General features: G+C 49.3%; 1 protein-coding gene across 1 annotated transcript in view; it reads right to left on the bottom strand.

Moving 5' to 3' along the window:
• Window positions 1–25,476, bottom strand: part of DCLRE1C (DNA cross-link repair 1C) — a 344,756-nt gene that overhangs the window by 132,143 nt on the left and 187,137 nt on the right. The window contains exon 10 of the mRNA XM_069228721.1: window positions 18,234–18,370. Within this exon, the coding sequence (XP_069084822.1) occupies window positions 18,234–18,370 (137 nt within the window). The remainder of the gene's footprint in view (window positions 1–18,233; window positions 18,371–25,476) is intronic.

Here is a 25,476-nt window from a genome sequence, read left to right as displayed (position 1 = left end):
TCAACTAGCGGATCAGCTCCTTAATCAAAGATCGGGAGCAAGAACGAGTTGCCCTTTGACGCCCTCACGACTTCTCTTTAAATACAGAATGGAGGGGATGGCATTGAGCCCCGCTTCGCCTTCTTGTGTTTTCTGTTTCAATTAAACTTTGACTTATCAGATGACTTCAACCACAAAGAAGACATGTCGCTTGGACTGGCCTTGAAAGCAGGAACAAGTCTGTGCCCACAACTTGGAGCAGGACTTATGCGAGGTCTGTGACTTTTTTAATGTTTGGTGACATACAGCTTCACTTATGCTGATGGATCACCTTCGGTGCATGTGGGTGCAATCATCCCACCACTTGAAGTCATACCCGGAGTTCAAACCCCGAAGACACACCTCATGCAGGTCCGTCACCGATATCTGTTTGACAGTGATTGCAAGGTTTGAACCCTGTAGTTTTAGGTAGGGAGATTGTGCCCTTGAAGATTAAAATTGAAAAGCTCATCAAACCAATGAAAAAAAAGGAAGCATAACTCAGAATGCAGCTGGTTGCTATAGAAAGAGAGGGACTGATGTCAGCATGCATGGGTGGTACTCATATGTAGCTCCACTCCGCCACAACCGGCGCAGAACAAAGTCAATGTGGAGGAACATTGCGCCACCTAGTGGCGCGCATAGAAGCACAGCTAAAGAATATTCCACATTCATTCTGCCGCTCAGGAGTATTTTGAAGGTGAGGAATTTGCTAGTCACTAAGTCTGACACATTTTGGAGGCTCTGTTTTGAAAAGAAATGTTTTCAAAGCAATAAAGCCAAGTTGGTTGAAAAATAAGTTCTTTTGATGCAGTGCTTGTTTGGAGGAATCCTGCTTGTCAACATACGGTATCTAATAAACCACAGAGGGTAATCCATAAACCCACAGGGTCTGGATGAAAACTTATCATGAGACAACAAGGACCCTTTAGGAACCAATTCAAAACATAATCATCTCTTCCCTCATATCACACCATGTCAACATACAGTAGCTTGGGTTACACTAAAGTTTAGTAGCTAACCGTAGTTAGTGCCCTAAAGTCTTGGATAACCTCTTTTTACTGTTATCATTCAAGAAAAGACAAAATAATACTGCCAAACATGACCCAGTACATTAAACACTTCCATAGATTGCAGTGTTTTTTAAATATCACTTTCAAACTTGGATCCTCCAAGTATTATTAAACTAGCTTGAGTTTCTGTCTCTTCCTCCCTCAATGTTCTTCAACTATGATTCTTCCTTGCGCTTCACCAAATTATTGCCGTTTACTGACAACATTTAAAGCAAGGTGGCATATAGACTTTCAAAAAACTGAAATGGCTTACAAGTTTGTAGATATTGGTGGAGGATCCAAGATGGCGGAGATGTAAGATGCCCGGTGAAGAGCTCCACTGTAAGCCCCAACACAATCCTGCAAAATCCTAACAATTCGGATCGATCTACAGAGCGGCATCACGAAGTGAAGCGGGGACAGGCAACTGTGTGGTCCCTACCGTTTCAGATCTTCTGCCCCTAGGGTAAAACTTAATGCAGCACTCGACAGGCAATGGCTAAGTGCAGCGGGCCCGGGCCTCACCTTCCTGCATCGTTGGTGGGCCAGACTCCCGCTCCTGCTGGGACGGTGGCAGCAGAGTGTGGAGGGACTGCCTGGGCCCAGACACTCACCTGCGCTGGCCAACATCCAGAGAGGGAGTTTCTGGCTGTGATACCCAGGAAAAGGCGAGCTGGACATCGCCCTCACTAGAGCAGCTGAGCTGGACAGTGGTTGAGGCCTGGCCCCATCACGCAGCAGTAGAGATGGTCAGCGCAGTAAGAAAGGTGATAATGTGTGGCTTTGGATGACTTCTCTCCCCCTCCCAGTTTTCTCCCAGAGTCAGTGAGCACTGCAGAGCCTGCCTGGGTCTCGGAGAGAGGAGGGGCAGAGGGAAGGGGGCCCGCCGGACTGCGGCCCAGGAAGCTGAGAGATGACGAGCCGGGAAACTACCTGGTGACTGGGGCGGGGGATGCCTCCACGGAGCCCCTCCTGGAGGACTTCAGGAACCTTGTGCAAATCTACCGGGGATGGAGGGCCTCCCACGACAACGGTGGTGAGGGAAAGGCCACATAAAGAGACCTGTGGGGCCCTGCAGTGCCTTGGAGCAGTGAGCGGCTGTACAGGCTGGTGGCGAAGAACAAGAGGCCCAGACCTACGCCGAGCAGTCAAAGACGCTCCAGCTGCCGGTGAGGAGCAGCGAGACAGGGGCACATAGAAACAGTAAGGCCCTCACCAACAAGAGTGAAGTGCATGAAAAGAGGTATACACTAAGGCCAGGCAGGCCACCACCGGCAAAGATGTGTTGAAGGTCCCAAAGTTAAGAAGGATCCAGGCACACAAGCAATTCAACCTTGGTAAAGTAGGAGAACCTAGTGAGACAAGGGAACTAGACGCCAGGTTTACAGAAGGTACAAAAGTCTTGTAGGGGGAAAAAGCAGCCAATCGTCAGCACTAATGGGACCGTGAGGTGCAGTCAGAGACCGGCAACACTGGAGAACTGCCTACAAGACTCATGCTGGGAGGGCGAGTAGATCCTTTGACCTACAGACAGAACCCCTACTTGCTTGCATCTGCAACCTATATAAAGAGAGAGCCTCGGCACAGAGAGATGAGCAGATCTGTGCTGAGTGACAAACTCAGGTCGCAAGTGAAACTGGAGGCGTACAAGGGACAGTCCTATCCCCAAGTCAATCTCCACCGGGCCAGCCCTCACTCACATAGCTCCGGACTTGCACTTATAAGTACACGCTACCACCTGAACCGGCCCTGTGACAGACATATACCATACTGGTAGTGACTGCCCCGTCCCCCTTAACCAGTCGTGAGAGCGGGAGGACCGTGGAAGCCCTGAGGGAACACCCCTGAACACCGGATATTACATACTTTCAAGAGTACGGAAGGTATGTAGATTTGGTGCTTACCAGCTCCATCACCCCACCTTGCAAGGCACAACTACAGAGAGTAAGGGTTACGACTCACCCGCAAGAAGTTGTCAAACTCGCATCAGACAACTGGGACTCCCTGGGGTCGACCCCTGAGTGTGTGGCCGCCATTACCTGCGAGAAAGAACAGAGGCCATCATGACAGGGGAAGATGGACAGGTACGCCAGAGTAGTCACCCTACCTATGGATGAGACCACGCCAACATCTGCACCAACTGTGCCCGACAAGGCCACCCTGCTGCAGGCTATACAGTCTCATGGCGGCCCGGAAGGGGGAATAGGCGAGGTCTGAAGTCTCTCTCCTTCAACAGGATTTGAGAAACGTGGCCGAAAGGGTCACATCAGCAGAACTCGAATACACTTTACAAATCTTCAGGAAGGACTCTCTAAAAATACGCGCTGTCAACAAAGATGTGGTATGGAGTATGTAAGACACGGAGAATCAAGCCCAGAGAAATAATCTGTGCTTTGTGGGCTTCCCAGAAGGCATGGAAGGCCTGAATATGCAGCACTTTCTGGGCGACTAGCTCAAGTAAACATTTCCCCAATATAAATTCTCCCTTTGTTTCATCATAGAGCAAGCCCACCGAGCTCTGAGCAACAAGCCTCCACATGGGGCCCCTCCGTGGTCGGTCATAGCAAGGTTCCTGAACTTGAGACTAGATACTTTCAGAAGCCAGAAAAATTAAAGAGATACAAAATGACAATTCCCAGAGTCAAAATTTTCCAGACTACATCTGGGAGGTACCTCTGACGCTTTAAAGGTCAAATTGTGCACACTGCAGCTCCAATATATGCTCCTCTTCCCAGCAAAGCTGAAGGTCCTCTTCCAAGGCAAGGAATACTTTTTCCAGACCCCTCAAGAGGCATGGGAATGGCTGGAGGAATGTCCCCAGCTGGGTGCCACTGGTGGGACCGGGCCAGGCCACGTACAGACATAGGGGAAACAAAATCACCCAAAGGAGAAGTTCAAGGTAAAGCGAAAGAGTCAAATCTCCCAAACCAGCAGGGATGAATCGAACAGGTGACGGTCCCAATCAATGACCCAACATACGTCACCCTCACCACCAAGAAAAGTAAAGTGACTAGCAAGTTGATGTCATCACATGGGACCCTACTTGAAACGGAACAAGACATGGCACCTGACACCTGGCATCCACTGGCCATAAACAATCTGGAACGAGAATCCTGTGATCCTGAGACACCTACCACATTCCAGGCACGCCGATGAACAGACGAGTACCATCTGGTGAACCCGACTCGCCGTTTGGGACTGGACCGACCCGACGGCAATGAACATTGAGTTACCAGCCACTGGGGTACCTGGCCTCAGCTAGGCGGAACTAAGAACAGTTTGAAGGGGAGTGGGGCGGCAGACCTCTCCAACCCCTCTGTTGAGAAGTTGTCATGTTTGAGGATAGCTATACTCACGGAGGAAAATGGGATGTGATATGGGGACGACAAGGGAATGGGGTTTCTTTCTAGTTTATGGAGGGAGTTGGGGGGTATAGTACGGAACAATAAGCAACAAAACATTGAGATGGGGTGGACGCAATCATCACGCACAACCTGCACACATAGGGATGCACATGAACAATGGGTAAATACATTAGATGGTTTTGTGAATTCACTGGGGCTGACCGAACTCTGGTGCTGCCAACACCCAGAAGTGAGGCAGTACTCTTACTTCTCCGGTCCCCACAGGGTTTTTTCTTGCTTGGACAATGTTCTGGCATCGGCAGGGGAGGTATAAGAGGTGGAATACCTAGCCAGAGGGCTATCACACCACTCACCCTTATGACTTGCAATAGGGACTAATCCCAGCCAGGAAAAGACAGGCTGGTGACTGAAAACATGGGATCTGAGGGATGAGAAAGCAGCCACACAAAATCAGAGCAGAGACTGACCTGTACTTTATGGAAAATAAGGACTTTGCCACATCTGCAATTATGATCTGCGAAGACTACAAAACAATCCTAAGAGATAAGTCCCAAAACATTATAGCATACAAAAAGAAAAGGGAAACATGTGAACTCCCTAGAAAAAACAGATGGTTTATTTGGAAAGGGGCCCAGGGGCAGACACCAACCCTTCCAGCGCATGCAAAATTATGCTCCTGTGCAAGGAATATCACAGGCTAGCTTAAGGCGAAGCACAATCCCTGGCATCAGCGATGCATCACCACCTCTAAGAGGCAGGTGACAAGGCAGGTAGGCGCAAAAACAACAAGTGATGGACGGAATGCTGAACATTGTCAAACATTCACCCCCAGTCACAGATCTGGGTTTAATCCATCGTTTTTTTGCTGCCCATGCCATTCCAGTTTGGACCCAGCCATATGCAAATCAGTCTTGACCCTGTTCCCCGTGGGAACAGTCCAGCCCGAACTGCTAGGCCAGGTCTTCCCTGGACTGGAAACAAGCATCCTGGGACCGGTTTCGGGGTTTCACCCATCATCAGCCAGGCTAGCTTGAATCCAGTGGCATGGGAAGCACGGGACGCACGTCTGGGCATACCCTTCCCACTTAGGGCGAAAAATGCAAAAACAACAAGTGATGGACGGAATGCTGAACATTGTCAAACATTCACCCCCAGTCACAGATCTGGGTTTAATCCATCGTTTTTTTGCTGCCCATGCCATTCCAGTTTGGACCCAGCCATATGCAAATCAGTCTTGACCCTGTTCCCCGTGGGAACAGTCCAGCCCGAACTGCTAGGCCAGGTCTTCCCTGGACTGGAAACAAGCATCCTGGGACCGGTTTCGGGGTTTCACCCCTCATCAGCCAGGCTAGCTTGAATCCAGTGGCATGGGAAGCACGGGACCCACGTCTGGGCATACCCTTCCCACTTAGGGCGAAAAATGCAAAAACAACAAGTGATGGACGGAATGCTGAACATTGTCAAACATTCACCCCCAGTCACAGATCTGGGTTTAATCCATCGTTTTTTTGCTGCCCATGCCATTCCAGTTTGGACCCAGCCATATGCAAATCAGTCTTGACCCTGTTCCCCGTGGGAACAGTCCAGCCCGAACTGCTAGGCCAGGTCTTCCCTGGACTGGAAACAAGCATCCTGGGACCGGTTTCGGGGTTTCACCCCTCATCAGCCAGGCTAGCTTGAATCCAGTGGCATGGGAAGCACGGGACCCACGTCTGGGCATACCCTTCCCACTTAGGGCGAAAAATGCAAAAACAACAAGTGATGGACGGAATGCTGAACATTGTCAAACATTCACCCCCAGTCACAGATCTGGGTTTAATCCATCCAAAACAAGGCAGGTAGGCTCCTGGCCTGGCTGGGGAGGCAAGAGTTGGAGTTGCGATGGGTGCACAAGATTTGTGGGTCCAAGGGAGAAAATTATGACACTGACCAGAGGATAGCTGGCAAGTCTGCTAGATACTATAGGGAATTATACCAAGCGCGCTCACTCACAGACACGCCCAAAATAGTAAGATACCTAGACGCTGTACAGATTTTGCACGTGTCAGTGGGAGACTGGGAATCACTTGAGTGAGAGTTGGAGTTATCTGAGGTAAAGGAGGCCATGTGCAAATTGAAACCAGGCAAAACCCCCAGCCCCAATGGTATCCCCACGGAACTCTCCAATAAAAATTCAGATATTCTCAGTCACTATCTTCTGAACATGTTTAATGAAGCCAGAGTGAGGGGGGGGGCTCCCATCTGACCTCCGCAGAGCCACAATAGTGGTGATCCCGGAGGCTGGGAAACCGCCCACCGGATGTGGCTCGTACTGTTCTATCTCCCTCCTCAACGTTGAGACAAGATTCTAGCGACAAAACTGGCCATCAGACTGATGGCAGTCATATCGCCCTTGATCCACCAAGACCAATCGTGGTTTCTGCCCAAGAGGTCAACAAGGTTTAACCTTCGTAGACTCCACAATTGGCTGTAAGAAGTGCGAACTAGGGAAGAACCCCACATAGTCTTGTTTGCATTTTCCACTGGCCCTTCATGATGCAGATGCTAGAGAGATTTGGGCTAGGGCCCAACTTCCATGCATGGATAACGCTACTGTACACGGACTGATGGACGCAGTTCGCATCAATAGGACAATGTCAGCCGAGTTTCCCATTGAGTCCACCCTGTCCCTACTGTTGTTTGCTTTTACATTGGAACCACTGGCATGTGTGGTCCGGCATTATCCGTAAATCTCAAGCTTTTGCATCCAAGAGGGGGAGAAAGAGGATGAAAAGATATTGTTATAAGCAGGCAATGTCCTTTTATATAAAACTTGTCCAGAAGAGAGACTGCCCCGGGTGCTCAAAACATTTGAATACTACGGCACCCATTCCGGTTATCGGATTAATTGGTCCAAGTCGTGCCTATAGCAGGTGGAGCGCTCTTAAGAACTTTTAGAACTGCCAAGTCAACTATGTAAAGTCCAGGAAGGGTTTAAATATCTGGGAATTTATGTGACGCTAGACAAGGAGCGATGCCTTAACCAAAACATCCTAACGACCCTCACTGACTTCCATAAGGAAGTGGAGAGATGTAGGAAATTGCCCCTGATGTTGTTTGGCAGAGCCGCAATGTACAAGATGATTATCCTACCGAAAATGTTGTACACCCTGCGGAACACATAGGTTAGGGTGCCAGAGGAAGTCTTCACCAGGGTGGTCCATCAGCTCCAACGGAATGGAAAATACACCTGGGTGTCCCTACAAACACTCCAACGCAACCTCTATAATGGGGGGATTGCCCTCCCAGATATCTGGGTGTACTAGTGGGCTGCACATCTTATTGCCATTAATGACTGGGAACATGCGTCGGCGACCACTCCACATATAAGCTAGAGAGAAACCAGTTCAGGGGCCGCTTACATTTGCACTACCTTAATAGAGGGAAAGTAACAAAAAGACTATTGTCACCCACACAAGAGACTATAGAAGCCTGGACGAAAGCAGGGAAAAAGATAGGATGGCATGTGAAACTTACATGCGAAACCTCACTATTGTAGGGTGCTTGACTGAGGGAAATTGGGAAACTCCAGGGGTTTGAGGCCTGGTACACAATCAGGATCTCCAGATTGGGTGACCTGATCAAAGATGAGGGACTCAAGTCATTTGACACCTTGCAGACCGAACACCATCTGACCCCCACACAGCACTACAAGTACATGCAACTAGGGCATGCCTTGCAGGCAGAGTGGATAGACCTCACAAATCTCCCCGACTACGGACCTCTAGAAGGGAGGTTACTACAGGGACAGTTGGAAGAGAAAGCAATTGCATAGACATATAAAACAATTAACAACAAGGCACCACATACACTAGGTAACCTGAGGAAAGTGGGAAGGAGAACTAGGGGAGATGGAGGACACAGACTGGGAGGAAGCCTAATGCATTCACGCGAAGTGGAAATTAAAACAAGATTGAGCTTAATACAATTTAAGATCCTACACCCTGTGTACTATGATAGGCCATGGCTCCATAGCTTCGGAAGAGCACCATCACCAAGCTGCCTGCGGAGTGAGACAAGCAAGGGAACATATTTACATAGCACCTGCGACTGCCCAAGAATTCAGTCATATTGGTTGGAGGTCCTGGGCGAGCTGGGGGCAATATTAGGGGTAGAGATCCTTGCAGATCCGACATATGCCCTGTTAGGGATACCTACCAGTAGACTTGCCATGGCACAAGCTGCTTTTCAGTAATCTAGGACTGGTGGAAGCCAAAAGGGATATGGCAAAATATTGGGGTGCCCCAGAGATGCCTACACTGAGGGAGTGGCAGACAGGGATGGATCTTTATATGATGGCTGAAAAAGTACCCTATAAAGCAAAAAAGGATGCCCAGAGAAGTTTAAGTTTAAGGACCCTGGCGGGCTTATTAAGATAAACAAGACAGAAATGAGGAGGGGTGGGGATATAATGCGCGGTGAATACCAGACTGCTACAACTGGGGTTGTAAGGTCCGGCCATAGCCATTCAATGTTATGAACGTATAGCTGAATCCACTCCGCTGCTAATGTTACTGTTGGCCCATGAGGGCACGTTGTTAAACTAGGTTAAAATGCAAATAAAAAAATATTTTTTAAAAATATTTAAAAAAAGAAATTATAGAAATAAAATTTCATGTCCTACTTTCACAAAAACATATGTATACTTCTAATGAGCAGGCCAACATCCTAACCTGGAGCACTTCACAGAAGAAAATAAGGAGCAAATATATTCACCGTCCAGGACACATCTCTGCCCTTTGGTTGCACACTATCAGTGATGCGAACTGACCAAATGTCTGTACTGACATGGATGTATAAATCCTGCATAGTACAAAAGGGGACTTTCACAAACACCCAAATACATTGTGATCCATTAATAGTCATGAGGCAGGATGCATTCTTTTTTTAAACATTTTTTATTTATGTATTTATTGATTATTATATGAAAACGTACAATAAAACCCAACAGAAGACAAGCCCAATGAACAGAAAAACATTGGCAATGTAAAAGCGTTCCAGCCTATATCTAGGGTCCCAAGCCATGGCACAGGAGCACCCACAAGGATGCCAGCCAATGTGCAACATCAAACCGTTCCAGTACTACCAAAAGAGCTCCAACCACAGCAGTGCAGACGTGTAAAACATAAACCCAGGAACTTATGTCATGAAACTAGGCATTCATAGGGCTAGGAACTATCACAATACCAACAGGGACAGAGAGAGAATAGGGGAGGGCGGGCAGAAAAAAGGTGCAGTGGAGTGCAACATCCAATCAGCTATGTATTGTAAGCACAGCACAGTTGAAGGGCGCTGGAGATCAGAACCGCTCAGCGCCTGGGCACACATAGAATGCATGCACATCTGCACTATAAAGACTCCAGAAAAGTACGCAGTGAAGCCCATATGTCCCAAGGACGAGACCCCTCAGGAGCAAACTCCCAAAAAATCATCAATTGCTCTTGGCAGTAGGAAGCGTCACGAAACCAGTCAGATCCACGAGGGGCCTGGCCCCAACACATAGCAACCCTACACTTCGCCAGCAGAAAAAGCAGGCCCACCAGTCTCCTATATGTCTGCCGCACCTCATCCACGCATCCAAGCATCGCCAATCTGGGTGACAGGGGCAGTACCAAACCAGTCATCTCCTCCATCATATGAATGACCTGCATCCAAAAAGCGTGGACATCGGCGCACTCCCACGCGAGGTAGAGAAATCCAGCATCAGGGGCGCGACACCGTTCACAACACGCATCTATGCGAAGGCCCACAGAACAGAGGCCTAGTGGAGTGTAGTAGAGGGGATGAAGAAACTTGAAGTGGATCAGACGCAACCTATAATTGGGAGACAAAACTCTCATGTGCGCGCAACATCTCCGCCACTCCTCTTCCGATATAGTCACACCAAGGTCCACCTCCCAGCGAGTCTTTGCTGACCCCACAACACCACCTTGCTGGTCCTGCATACAGTTGTACAATTTAGTAATGAGCCCGCGACTGAGCGCAACACAGCACCTCCAAAGCCTGGCACACCAATAGAGTATCAGAAGAACCGGAAAAGCGGGCACGCAGCATGGTACAGACACGCAAAACATACAACCGCTGCAGAGTAGTGGCACCGCCGCCCCCAAGCGCTTCCCCTGGAGAAATCAGATGACCATCCACAAACCAGTCATCCAATACAGCTAGATGCGAATCATGAAGGAAGCCGTGCAGCCTCACATCGCGAAACATCTCCGTGTCCGCGACCGAGAGAACCGGCATCGAGGGGGCAAAGGGCACGCCCACCCCGGAACGATGCATCAATGTAGCCCAAGCACGCGTGGTACACGTCACAGTGTCAACACCGAGTGTCCTAGGCCGGGAAGGGTTCCCAAGTATACGAGACAGGCCATCAGGCCACACCGCGTCAGTCTCAGGAGCAAGATGCTGTAAGTAGCGGATCGGGCGCAACCAATAATACGCAAAGTGAGCCTGAGCACAGAGATAGTAGAGCTCCAGATCAGGGGAAGCCAGGCCACCCAGCTCAAACGGAAGTGTCAGCTTCTCCCAGGCAATTCCGGGCTGCCGGCCAGCCCAGACCAAACGTATCAACGTAGAGCGAAGACGCTGTGTGAAACTCACGGGGAGAGTAAGAGGGAGGTTGACAAACAAATACAAACATTTTGGCAGGAGCACCATTTTTGCACTAGCTATACGCCCAATGAGCGAGAGCGGCAGTGAGTGCCACGCCTCGACTCTGGTCGGCTAATTATGGTAAGGCGATGATGTGGCTGGAAGACAGAGTCTCCACATCACAGCTCAACCCAACCCCCAGGTAACGCACTGGGCCACTTGTCCAACCAATTGGATACCGGGAAGGGAAGTCCGCCACCCCAGCCGTCAAAGGCATCACCACAGACTTAGACCAATTAATCACGATACCAGAGAATGTACCAAAGCGCCCAATTTTCGACTCTGTCTTCCAGCCACATCATCGCCTTACCATAATTGGCCGACCAGAGAGTCTCCACATCACAGCTCAACCCAACCCCCAGGTAACGCACTGGGCCACTTGTCCAACCAATCGGATACCGGGAAGGGAAGTCTGCCACCCCAGCCGCCAAAGGCATCACCACAGACTTAGACCAATTAATCGCGATCCCAGAGAAGGTACCAAAGCGCCCAATTTCATCCAACAAAAAATCAAGATTCTTCCGCGGGTTACGAACGTATAGCGCAATGTCATCCACGTACATAGATATTAAAATAGGCCGCTGCCGGAACAGCAGTCCCACTTCACTATGATGTTGTCTCAGCCGCACCGCAAGAGGCTCCATGGACACAGCAAAAAGTAATGGGGACAAAGGGCATCTCTGGTGGGTTCCCTGAGCAACCAGGAAAGGGTCAGAAATAGTCCAATTGAGGCGAGGCCTAGCGGTGGGGGCCGAGTACAGCAATTGGATCAACTTCACAAATCTCGCACTCAGCCCAACCCTGGCAAGCAACGCAAACATATACTCCCAAGCCAGCGAGTTAAAGGCCTTGGAAGCATCTAAAAACACTGCCACCACATCGTCTTCAGCCCCAATAGAACCCACCACCGCAAAGAACGTTCGCAAATTATGTGACATGGACCGGCCAGGCACAAACCCAGACTGATCTGGCAGCACCAACTTCGGGAGAAAATGGCTGTAGCCGCGCCGCAATCATCTTAGCCAAGATTTTGTTGTCGATATTAATCATAGAAAGCGGGCAATACGAGTCGCAGCTCTATGGGTCCTTGCCAGGTTTAAGGATTGTAACAATCAAGGCCTCTCGCAGGGAGGGTTGAAAAATCCCAGTCTCCATAGCCTCCGCGTATACCTCCAAGAGATGAGGAGCAAGAATTTCAGAATACTCCTTCTAGAACACAGGAGTCAAGCCATCCAGCCCAGAAGACCTGTCTCCAGGTAAACTATGAATTGCAGCAGTGACCTCCTCTACTGAAAAGGGGGCATCAAAATAAGAACGGTGCGCATCATCAATCCAGAGCAGGGCAATCTCTGAAAAATAATCCTGAGCCGCAGCAGCATCCAGCCCGGAAGGCTCTGCATACAAATTCACAAAAAAGGAGGAGAAAACCTTCATGACACCCTGCGTCCCAGCAACGCGATCGCCCTCCGCACTACCTATTTCAGTGACATAATTGCTGGCCCATGGCCTCCGCAGCATATTTGCCAATGTGCTTCTGGCCCTCCCCCCTCGCCATATCGTCTCGCCCTGGCAAACTTCCCCATATAACAGATCTCCCGAAGCAAGGCCTCCTCATATGAAGTCAGTACTCCGAAGAGCCGCAAGCACCGCACCCGACCAGTCCAGCACCAAGTGCCGCTCCAAATCCGCTATCCTCCCCTCCAGATCAGCCAGTTCCCGGCATAGCGCCCTCAGTACACCATGCTGCTTCGAGAGGCACACACCCCGGATGACCACTTTAAAGGCCTCCCATAGAGCTCACAGATCCCCTGTTCTCAGCGAAAAAATTTACAATAGCCTCACAAACCTCCTCCCGAAATACCTGATCCCGAAGCGCCCCATGCAGCAGCCGCCACATAAACGTGCGCTCCAACCCACCGGGTACCGCCTGAACTAATTTCACTGGCAAGTGATCAGACAGAGCGGGCCAGATGCTCCACTGACAGTGCCCAGAGCTCCACATCTCACGTGCCCAGCCAGCGATCTAAGCGGGACCAACTGCTGTGGGCATAATTAACACACGTGCCCTCCCGCGCAGCACCATGTTTTACCCGCCACAGATCCACCAGAGCACCCTCATCCATCACAGACGCAACATGCTGCACCCTTGCCAAGCTCTCACGGTCCGCAAACCGGGTCCAGAATCACATTGAAATCACCCCCCCAAATCACCGCACCATTGCGGATCGACTCCACCAAACGCCACGCCAGAACTTGGGGTCATCCGTGTTTGGACCATAGACTGACACCAGCCAACAGGCTCTATCCATCAACGTCCCGCTCAACAAGACATATCTACCATTAGGGTTAATCACAACCTTGCGCGTGCGCCACTGCAGCCCCTTGCACAGCAAAATAGCCACACCACGTGCGTTGCGCGAGAACACCGAACAGTGATATTCACCGATCCAGCCAGCCCTCAGCCTGCGCTGCGCAGTAGCCACCAAATGAGTCTCTTGTAGCATGCAGATATCGATGTCCTGACGTTTAACATAAGCGGACATGAGGCGCATCTTCCGTCCATCATTCAAGCCACGCACATTCTAGGTGAGACAACGAACCGTTGTCACACTGCTCGACATCATCGCAACCTCCCAACAAAAGTGAAGCACTGACCCAACGACCAAATATACCCGCCCACAGGTAGCCAACAGTGAAAGGTGAATAGGGAAGAACACCAGGAAAGGGAAGAACAGAACACAAACACACCCTGCCCCCACCAACTCTGACCCCCCCCCCCAACTGGGTCAAAGCAGTGAACCCATCCCCAAAACAACAAGAGGCCCATACAAAACAGGAAGATTAATATAAGGACTCATCCAAAGGGCAGGAGCCAAGCCACCCATCCCACCATCCCAAGAGGACTGGGGAAAGGAGGGCGAAGGGCCATACATGAACACAGTGCATTGGAGCAGCCAAAGAACAAGGAGCAAATCGCGAGAGCCCCCAGCCTGCATTCCAGGAGCCCTCAGTCAACATAGCCGGGCCCAATCAGTCATTGTTACTCAAGGCAGTGTGCTCAGACCCATAACCTTCCGGCCCAGAAGTCTCGGCACCGTCTTAGCAAATTTAGCCGCAAGCTTCGGGTCAGTGAAGAAAAACAGTTTCCCTTTATGCTGGACCTTGAGCTTTGCAGGGTAAACAAGAGAAAATCTAGCATCTGTCTGGCTCAGCGAGCGCTTAACCGGCAAAAAGGCACGCCTCGCAGCCTGACCCCCCGGGGTGTAATCTGGGAAAAAGTTAAGTTCAGTATTCTTGTATATCACCGGTCTCCGCTCTTGGGCCAACATGAGGACAGCATCCCTGTCACAATAGTTTAGCAGGCGAGCTATTATGGGACGCGGAGGAGTACCAGGCGGGGGCCGAGGGCCCAGGGATCTATGCGCTCTCTCAACCACTAGCAACCGGGAAAGCTTTCTGGGGAAGAGTTCAGAGAGCATGACCTCCACAAAATCTTCCATGCGTCCCATATCCGTGGACTCAGGCAGACCAATTATACGTAGGTTGTTACGGCGAGATCGCGCCTCCAAATCCTCATTTTCACTGCGAATAATGTCCAATACTCCCTCCATTTGGAGCAGTCGTTCCCTTTCGCCATTATGGTGGTCCTCCAGATCAGACGCACGTGACTCCAAATGATCAAGTCTAGAGTCATGGTCGTCCACCCTGGCCTTAATGCGGTCCAGCTGCTCAGTCATATGGTCTAGCTTAGCATCTATGCCTGCAAGGCTGCTCTTGAGATCCTGGAACATAGCCTTGACTGAGCCGCGAGCCCGTCGCCAGGCAGAGAGGCAGAGGAACCTCCTCTATTTTCCCCCCACCATCGAAGGTGAGCTTTGACTGTCTTTGATCGGATTTGCCCATATCCAGCAGCCGCCCTGCGTCGGCGCAGATCGCCCAGCCCCAGACAACCCCTGAAGGGGTCAACTCAGAGACTTCTCACGTCAGCGGGCACCACCAGACCTCCAGGAAACCATACGAAACAGTCCAGCCAAAGCAAGAACAGGCCGCAGGTTCGTATCTCAGGTGCACCAGTCGTAGCCGCCAGGCAAGATCAGGCACCGACCAGTGCCCACAGCCAGAGTGCAAACAGAAACAGCAAAGGGGCAGCAGCCTGAACAGTCCGTCGTCCGGCAGCCCGGGCCCTCTCCAAATAGGTCCACTCTCTTCCACACCAGGCGGCCGGCAAGAAAAAAAAAAAAAAAAAAGCCCTCATGGGACCGGAGAACAGCCACACCAAGGATTCCACTGGCCCAAACAGTGCCAAGGTCTTGCAGTCTAGTCTCTCTAGTCTGATCCAACCGGCGGCAGACCCCCAAATGACAGGGTGCACCTCTCGTCCCCCACAGCAGCAGGCCCACTCGGCGCCCAGACAACGCGGAGGGCCCCGCAGGCCAGCCCCCCCCCTCCGCAGACCACTCAGGGAGAAGCTAGCCCGCCGCACCCCCGCAACACAGCAAAATCCGGGGCCAAATCAAGGCGTCCAGGCACGCGCCGCAGGAACCCAGTTGCAGGCGGGCCAACCAGGGAGGCCTCCTCTCACCGGCCTCACCTGTGCCACTGGAACGTAGCCGCCGCGCTCCAGCGCCCCTACGACTATGAGGCCGCGGTCTGACCCGACCGCAGGACAGGCCTCGGGAGGGAGGCACCCGCCCTCCCCTCAAACTCTCTGCAGCGCCACCGGGAATGACGCGGCCTGACAGGGCCCGCCAGCCAAGCCAGCGAGGCCAGGGGGCGGCGTGGCCTCCAGCGCTGCAGGCCCCGCCCGTCTGCGAGGTCCGTCCCCAGGGAGCCGGCAGCGAGAAACAAAGCCCGCGGCTCACACAGGGACCGCCGCCCGAGACCGATGGCGGCACACAGGTCTCCAGGAGTCCCCGGGATAAAATCGGCCACTCTTAAAGGAGAAATAAAGGATTCAGGCCCAAAGCCCGGCAGAGCCTCACAGAGTGACGGCCATCTTGCCGAAGGCCATCTTGCCCCCCCCCCCGAGGCAGGATGCATTCTTGAAATGATTGAGATTGGCTGCAAATAAATAAATCGAGGCCTGCAAAAGACAACAAGCCTTCATCTGCTATGAAAAAGTGCATGGACTTTAACTCTGTCCCTTGGAGAGAGGCTGCAATACTAAAACAAATACTGACAAAGCCAGTAAATTTAAAAACATTTAATATAGCACACAATCTCACAAAGCAAATCTAAGAAAACATAACAAGGTGAGACAAGTTGTGAATTATATGTTATCTCAAGTTGAGGAGATGTTAGGAGGGGAGTCCACTGTACTTGCTTCATGTATGAAAGAGTGAGTGTGCATCTTTGAATATCTAAGGATGATTATTCAGAATAAGAATCAAAATCAACAAAAAATATTTTTAGCAGTTGTTGGTATGAAATTTTTACAATTTTTTCAATCTGATCTCAGGTTTTAAAACGCTTTTAATAAAAAGCACTCTTGAAATGTGTTGCAAGAACTGCGATACACATTATCAATGGTGGGCAGAGCATTGTTAAAACATTTTCCAAGATGCTGGACTTTTATAGCTGCATCAGATTTGCTTAATCTAATTTGAAAATGTAACTCCGGACTAGTCTTTTCTCCATTGGTTGACTTTATTAAAAAGCAGCATGAAAATATGCTTTGTTGATAATTTGACATCCCCACATTAACAGACATTCACCAATTGGTTTCTCAAGACTTTGGCCCTCATTACGAGTAGACCGCCAGACTTGTGGTGTCAGCCCCACCACCGGCTGGCCGACAGTGAAGACCACCACATTACGACTGTTGCGGTTTGGCCTGTGCCAAACTGCCACTTTCCCGTTCCTACCTCTAGGGCTGTCAGACTGCTGGGCCAGAGATAAGCATCTCCGACCCGATGGTCCACCAACGACCGTTGGCGGTATTACAAGTCCACTTTCCACCAGGGATTTCGTGGCAGTGGAAATTTCTTTCCTGTCACCAGCAGACGACACCCCCAAGCCCTCCTCTGCTATTTCAATAGCCCCCCCCACAACCTCTTTCGATAAAAGCACCCACCTCCCCCACACCCCTTCCATACCAACACCCCTTAACCCCCCTTCCATACCAGCACCACCTCCCCCGCCCCACCCTCCCCAATACACGCATTCACTCACACGCATACATACACACATTCACTCACATTCATACATACACACATTCGGTCACACACATACATACACGCATTCACACAAACATTTCAATACGCACTCACTTCAACAATCATACACGCATTCAAACAACCATACACGCATTCACACAAACATTCCAACAGGCACTTACTTCAACAATCATACATGCATACAAACATACGCATACACACTTACATTCACACGCACAGCCAACACCTACTCACACAACACCCCCTCCACCCTCCCTCCCGTATCAGATGATTGACTTACCGTGTCCGGTGAGGAGGTCATCCGCCAGGGAACTGGAACAGGTGTTTCCACCGCCAGCAGCGCACCGCCAACAGCCACGGACAGGCCGTATTACAGGTCATAATACAGCAGGCGGAGTCCTTGTGGTGGGGCGGGGCCGGCGGTGGAACCGCCTCTGCACCTCCGACCGCTAGCACGACTACTAGAGGATTTCTGCCCAAATTGTGGCAGAAATCCTTCAGTACTCGTAATATAGCGGTCTTCTGGCGCCCACGGCTTCTGCGGTCTTAGGAAAAGACCGTCGAAGTCGTAATGAGGGCCTTTGTCTTGCAAATACAAATCTGCTTTCCATTTTCAATTATTTTTGTTCTATGTGAGCTAGATGGTTGTGAGAGCTCCAGGTAATTATACCATACTTTTAGCCAAGATCATGAAGACCTGTTTTTCTCTGCAGCCATTGCCGCACCGTGGCCTACTTTGTCGGATATATGGGATGACACAAGGAATCACTTGGTGAATCTGGTACTTACAAAATATCAACCATCATCACTCTCTTCACACAAAGCAGTAATGAAAACTATATATTTTCATCACAATGAGATTCTTTCATCAAGGTAGGTCCCTCTGTTACATAAGATGCCAGTAGAGAAAACTTGGCTCAATTTCTTACCTCACTATTACCTTCGTCCTTCTGGTTCTTTCGCCAAACCACATGGTGGAAGGCTTGATGCTGATGACACGTAGTGGTGTCCCATTCAATGACACCATTCCACAGGGCAACCTGTTACCACGCAAGAATTCTTCACCCTAAAACAAAGGAAGGTTATTATTTATTATGGTAACTTAAATAACATATGGCAATAGTACTAATCAAATCATTTACATTCAAATGAGATTTTGGTGAAGATAAGACACTGCTACAGCTGACAGGAGGCCCAAGTGTTCCTCCAAGTCATAACCTGAACATTTGCTAAAGGTGGTCCAAAGGAGAGTGGATAAAACAACCATAAACTAGCCCTCACTAAATATTTAGTTGCGTCATTAAGTGCCCTGCTACTCTGAAAATCAACCAAAATTTGTTGTGTGCTGGTGGAGACTGCAAAAGGCTTATCTTCTTGCAGCAGTGATCGAGGTGCATTAAAAAAAGTTATGGGAACTGTGATGCTGCTTGCAATGGGGGTGGGGTCAAAGGTGAGGCTAAAAAAACAAAATATCCTTTAACGTTTTTCGGTTTTTCACCTTCAGGAAACTACATATAAAATAATGCACAGCCTAAATAAAAAACAAATGTGAGTTAAATTAATCCGTTGGAAATGCACCACTGTACATTATGGAATCTCTAAAAGTTAATTGTAGGAAAGTAGCCTCTTTTTAGCATAGTTACCCCCAATTTTTGCCTCTTTGTCAGTGTGTTTGACTGTGTCCACTGGGATCCTGCTAACCAGAACCCCAGTGACTATGCTCTCTCCCTTCAAACTTGGTTACTACAACCACATACACCCCATATTTGGCATACTGGTGCCACCATACATGTCCCTAGTATAAGGTACCCAGGGCATTAGGGTACCAAGGGATCCCCATGGGCTGCAGCATGTATTTTGCCACCCATGGGGAGCCCATGCAAGGTGTATCTGCAGGCCTGCCATTGCAGCCAGCGTGAAAGGGCACCAGGTCACTGTAAGTCACCCCTATGGCAGGCCCTCCTAACCCAGAGGGCAGGTTGCAAGTGTGGGGTGTGTGAGGGCACCCCTGCACTATGAGAGGTGAACCCACGAGCTCCAGCTCCATTTTCATGGACTTTGTGAGTGTGAGGAAGCCATTTTATGACCGTACTGGACATAGGTCACTACCTATATCCAACTACATAATGGTAACATCAAACCTAGGCATGTTTGGGATCAAACATGTTGGAATCATACCCCAATACTGTTCCCAGTATTGGAAGTATGATTCCATGCACTCTGGGGACTCCTTAGAGGACCCCCAGCATTGCTCCTACCAGCGCCTTGGGTTTTCTGGGCAGCCAAGCTGCTGCCACCCCTCAGACAGGTTTCTGGCATCCTGCTGCTTGAACAGATCAAGCCCAGGAAGGCAGAACAAAAGATTTTCTTTGGGAGAAGTGGGTAACACCCTCGCCCTTTGCAAATAAGTGGTACATGGCTTGGGAGGGGTAGCCTCCCCAAGCTACGGGTATGCTTTGAAGGGCACATTTAGTGCCCTCTGTGCATAGATCAGTCTACACTGGTTCAGGGACCCCAGACCCTGTTCTGGTGCAAACTGGACGATGGAAAGGGGAGTGACCACTCCCCTGTCCATCACAAACCCCAGGGGTGGTGCCTAGAGCTCCTCCAAAGGGTCCCTTGGTCCTGCCATCTTGAATCCAAGGTTGGCAGTGACCTCTGGGAGCATGGGAGTGGCCAGGTCAGGCAGGTGACATCAGAGACCCCTCCTGATGTGTGGTCACCTGCCTCAGTGACCAATCCCCCTTTCAGGGCTATTTAGGGTCTCACTCTTGGGTAGGTCTGCCGATTCAGCTTGCAAGATTCCAGCAGGACACCTCTGCAACTTCTACTTTAACTTGTAGCTGCTGGAACCATGACTGGAACCTCCAGGAACCGACAATCTGTATCCACGACGAAGACTCTGCTTGTAACATTGTTTCTACGGCTCTTTCCAGCTTTTGCAACATTTCCCCGACTGTGCATTCTCCGAGGGTGGCAAGTCTTCAGTCTGCTCAAGAAGGATGAAGGAATCTCCCTTGGAGTGAAGGAGTCACTCCCCTGCATCTGCAGGCACCAACTTCAGCGACGACCGGCTGCGTGGATCTCCTCTCATCCTGAGCTGCGTGTATCCTGCATCACGGGTGGTGGTCCAGAGTAATCCTCTTGGTCCTCTCTGCCAGCTGTCCAACTTTGGTGGAGGTAAGCCCCTGCCTTCCCACACAGGACAGTGCTCCTGTGCACCGTGTCTCTTCCAGCTACCAAGGCTTCTTGGCATCTCCTCCAAGGAATCTTCAGGCTCCTCGTAGCGCCAGCCCCCAGCACTCCTTCCTGCGAAGCACGGCGTTCTGCGCGCTTTTCCTGTGGCGTGGGACCCATCTTCAGTTGTGCTGTGTGGGCTCTCCTGTGACTCCTGGTTCCTCTTCCATTGGGTCTCCTGTGGGGGTTGCCTTTTCTTCTGTGGACTCTCTGGCTTGCTGACGGCCCCCCCAGGACTCCTCGAGTGGGTTGAGTTCTCCTGGACCATGCTGATCCCCGGCAGCTCCACTTTTGCTTCACCACGACTTCTGCCTTTCCCAAGACTTGTTGGTGGCTTTTCCATGCCACTTACTGACTGCAATCATCCATCTGGTGTTGGACGTCAACTGCACCTCCAGGAACTCTTCACCTGCTCCAGGGCTGCATTCCTTACAGTATTTGTCTTACCGTAGACCAACTCCTGCAACAACAGTTGGGTGGGTAGTGGATCCTGCCCCCACTAGACTCTTCTGTGACTTCTGGACTTGGTCCCCTTCTTCCACACGGTCTCTCACCTTCAGGAATCCACTGCTGGTTTCTTGCAGTCTTGTCTGGGTGTTGCATTTTGTTCTTCTCCTTCCTTCTGGGTGGTTTGGGGAAAATCCAGTAACTTACTCCTTTCTTCCTGGTCGCTGGGGGGCACTGTGATACTTACCTTTCGGGTTTCCTAGTACCCCCAGCTTCCCTCGGCACATTCAACTTACCTAGGTGGGGGTCCCATATTTGCATTAAATTTTTTTTGTATATGGTTTGGACTCCCCCTAGAGTCACTATTGCCTATTTGCTATTGCACTGTATTCTACTGCTATTTATGCCTAATTCTGATTACTAGTGTACATATCTAGTGTGTTACTTACCTCCTATTGGAGGGTTGCCTCTCTAGTCCTTTTTGGTAATTGTCTCACTAAAATAAACTACCTTTATTTTTGTAACACTGAGTGTTTTCTTTCATGTGTGTAAGCGCTGTGTGATTACAGTGGCATTGCATGAGCTTTGCATGTCCCTTAGATTAGCCTTGGCTGCGCCACCACAGCTACCTCTAGAGAGCCTGTCTTCTAGACACTGCCTACACCACACTAATAGGGCAAACCTGCTATAAGGTGTAAGTAACTTAGGTACCCACCACATCCCAGGCCAACTTCCTATGTTAATGCACTGCTCTCTGGAGCCACAGAATTGAAGCCTAGTTGGTGCACAGGAGAATGCTGACTTGCATATGTCTAGTGAGACGAGGTTAGTCTGTGACAGAAAGCACTGTGAATATGTAAGTCATTATTTTAAACTTGCATTGCAAACATTACGCTAGGCTGCTACAAAATGTGCAAAAAGATTTATGACAAAAAATGTCTTCAAAAATATCGATTTTAGGGATACCCAGACAGTATGTATTGCATTTTTTTCATAACTCTTTCAAAAGCACACAATTCACAGCTCAGATTGTAAGTCGTTTGCAATACCACTCAAAAGAATACATCTGTGTCATCAGGAAGCTTCTATCGATTTTCTCAACTAAGACCCTTACTAGCTTCCAAGCGCCATTTACATTTGCAAATTGATCAGTTGCGCACATTTACTTTGCGTTCAGGCATGTAGGCACTGTGGAAAGGCGGCCTATTTGGCTGTCTGCCCCTCCTCTGGTGTCACAGCACAGGAGACTCCTTGCCTTACATTTCAGCTGAAGCATTTCAGCTCTCCTACTTAAGCGTCCCAGGACGGTTGTCTTTTCATAGAAACTATTTTGTTACAGTTAAAAATTATGAGCACATTGTGACCTCAGATCCCACCCACTTCGGTCGCTGCCTTGCATAATTTGCCACCAACAGGTCAGGGCCCACAAGGACAGAATTTTAGCATATGGAAAATACAGCTTAACCTTTTTAGGGGGTTATTCTAACTTTGGAGGAGGTGTTAATCCGTCCCAAAAGTGACGGAAAAGTGACAGATTTACCACCAGCCGTATTACGAGTCCATTATATCCTATGGAACTCGTAATACGGCTGGTGGTATATCCGCCACTTTACCGTCACTTTTGGGACGGATTAACACTCCTCCAAAGTTAGAATAACCCCCTTAGTGTGATGCTCCAGCATTACATAATGTAGAAAAATAGAACATAAAGCAACCAGAAATACTGCCCTGGCACTTATCCCCCCATCGATGCCCTAAACCCTGATGCTGTAAATCACAATGATGTATTCAGATGCATATCCACAGGCAAATGCACGTGATATTAGTTATGCAGTTGGACTCAACTCTACATTATTTTTTAGGGAGGAACATTGCCTATGCGATCTTTCTTCTAGCTAGGGAGAACTTAGTAACTAGAACCTATGGTGAGCCAACACAACACAAATAATTCAATACCATACTCTGATAAAATTGTTTACAGTAATAAGCAGAACCTTCCAGTAATGAGTTTGGAGAAAGAATGCAAAAAGAACAGTAGTTAATTCTGTCACAGCTCATCCTCTGAAGCAACCACTCAGAAAATCATCCCAGCTGAGCTAGGACTCATGATAACATCTCCAGGGGAAGCCTCGTCTTAAGACTCCCTGTATCGGGATGTTCAGAGGGTATGGCGGGCTAGTGTATGGAGAAGACGTTCTGATAGGTGCTTCACTGTGACTTCTGGACTTGGTCACCTTCTTCCACACAGTGCCCCCCCCAGGTGCTTTCATCACTCATGGTCCGACAGTTGTATTACCTAAGTGATTTCTGTTCTCATGAGGGCCCTAGATAATCCGTTGCTACGCTCTAGGGCTCCTCAGTCAGAGGGAGAAGGGGGAAGGGCAGCATACGCAGGCCAAGCTGGCAGAGTGCTGTCCACAGCACACCGTACCGAAGAGAGAAGAGCTGCCAGTGTGGTTCGGCACTTCCCCTGATTGTCCAAAGCCTGGGTATTTGCAAAGACTCAGAGGCAAGTTAGCAGCCCAGGCTAGGCACAATGGAGCCCAAATTTGTGGATCGCAAACTTTCATGAATCATTGTGTGGTTAAAATCAGGGGCCTTTTTTTAGGGGAGAACTGTGTGGTAATTTTTTTTTTTTTTTTTAAAGTTTCAAAGGTCAGAAGCATCATCCAAGACTGAAAACATCGTTATTCCATTTACAGTTCACCCACTTGTCTTCTGACACATACCTTCAGGTCAAGAAAGCTCCCAGCATCAGGTCTCTCTTACATCCCCAAGCCCTTGCTCATCCTCAGATCTCTGGACCCTCATGTCAGGCCCAAAAATTATTGGTCAATTCTAAGGGATTATCAGTCACTTCTAACCAATATGGCCTCAGAGGTTCACACTCACCCTCAAGTCTTTAGGCATCTGCCTACCTCAAGTATGCCTGGGTTCAGACCATCCTGAGGCCTTGAGGCTCTTACTCCATTTCAGCTAGTCCCTAAACCACTCACTTACTAACAGAACCCTTAAGCTCATTTCCACTCTTTGGTCCCCCGAGGATCCTGCTCAGTCTCAGATCTCTGAGGCTCCAGCTCACTCTCAGGTGCCTTTAGATTTCAGCTCATCCCCAAGTTTACCCCCAGGCTCAGTAGCTCCTGCTCACTCATACCTAAAGGCTTCAGAACACACTCAGTTCACTGAAAGCCATGTTTACAAAAAGATTTTGTAAAGCTTATATTTCCACGCAGGTACCTTGCTGCTTGGCACATTGTCACCGCCAGATCTCTAAAGCTCCAGTTTACTCTCAGTGGGCATTGGGGGTGAAAATTTGCTCCAGAGGTATTGCTTCATTTATGGTCCTGAGCCTACACCTCTCCCTCAGCTTCCTGAGGTTTGTGCTCACTCTTAGTTCCCCAAAGTCTTGCTCACTCTCAGGGGCTCCTGAAAGCACCAATGACTACTGCCCACCATGCATTGCCCAATGCTTCTCACTGACATTTACTTGTGGCTCCTTCTCCTACTCAACAGCCCAGACGTTCCTTCTCAGGGACACTGATCATCGATGCTCTGGCTAACCTTAGGCCCCTGCTCATTTCCAGGACATCCAACAGTTCTTGCTTAACTTCTAAATACTGACTTTCCAGGTCACCCTGATGTCCCTGTGGCTTCTGCCAATCGTTAGTGGTAAAAAAAAAAACCTGCTAAACCTCAGGCATTGATGGTTGCACATATCTAAGGCTTTCATCAATTCCCCTTTTGGATGTTACATGGAAGCCTCACAGAGGGGATATGTGGGGGGAGTATTTGCCAGTTTGTTACTTGATGAATTTTATGTTGTGAGAAAAAACATGATCTGAATCTGCTTGACATGCTACATGAAATCACTCGAACTGTAACCTTTCATTTCATTTTCTATATTTTATTGTACCCTTGCTCACCTTCACTGACCCACACATATGAACAATTCTTTCTCTCCTTTCTTTACTCCCTCATTCCTCATTTCACCTCCATTCTCAGGCAGTGTGTCTATTGGATTTTCTGTTTCTCTATGTCTATTCAGCTATAATGCCAACTTTTCACTCTATTTCCCTGCTTCAGCCTTGCTCTCATTCCCCTTTATCCATTTATTCGATCATTTTATTATTCTCCCTCCCACTCTTCCCCATCTCTCTCGTTTTTTATCTCCTATGTCTTGTCTCCCTCCCCCTTATTCTCTTTGATTTCCCCATTTCCCTCAACCAATCTCCTTACCACTTTAACGTTTTTTCTCTGTCAATAAAGCTACTCTCTCTCACTCCTCTGTCTGCCATTTACACTTACTTTCATTCTTTTTCTAACTCTAATGTCCTTATTCCCCATTCTCTCAATTTCTGTCTCCACTTTGAGATATACTTCAGGTCTATTTTCTGCCTTGCAGATTTTTTCCTTTCTTATGCTGTGTTTTTTTGTGTCACCCACACTCATTTTCATCCATACATTGAACTCCAGTGTGTCCTGTACTAC

Source organism: Pleurodeles waltl, chromosome 4_1, assembly GCF_031143425.1.
Source record: "Pleurodeles waltl isolate 20211129_DDA chromosome 4_1, aPleWal1.hap1.20221129, whole genome shotgun sequence".
NCBI classification, from domain to species: Eukaryota; Metazoa; Chordata; class Amphibia; order Caudata; family Salamandridae; genus Pleurodeles; species Pleurodeles waltl.
This window is presented reverse-complemented; position numbering and strand designations above follow the sequence as displayed.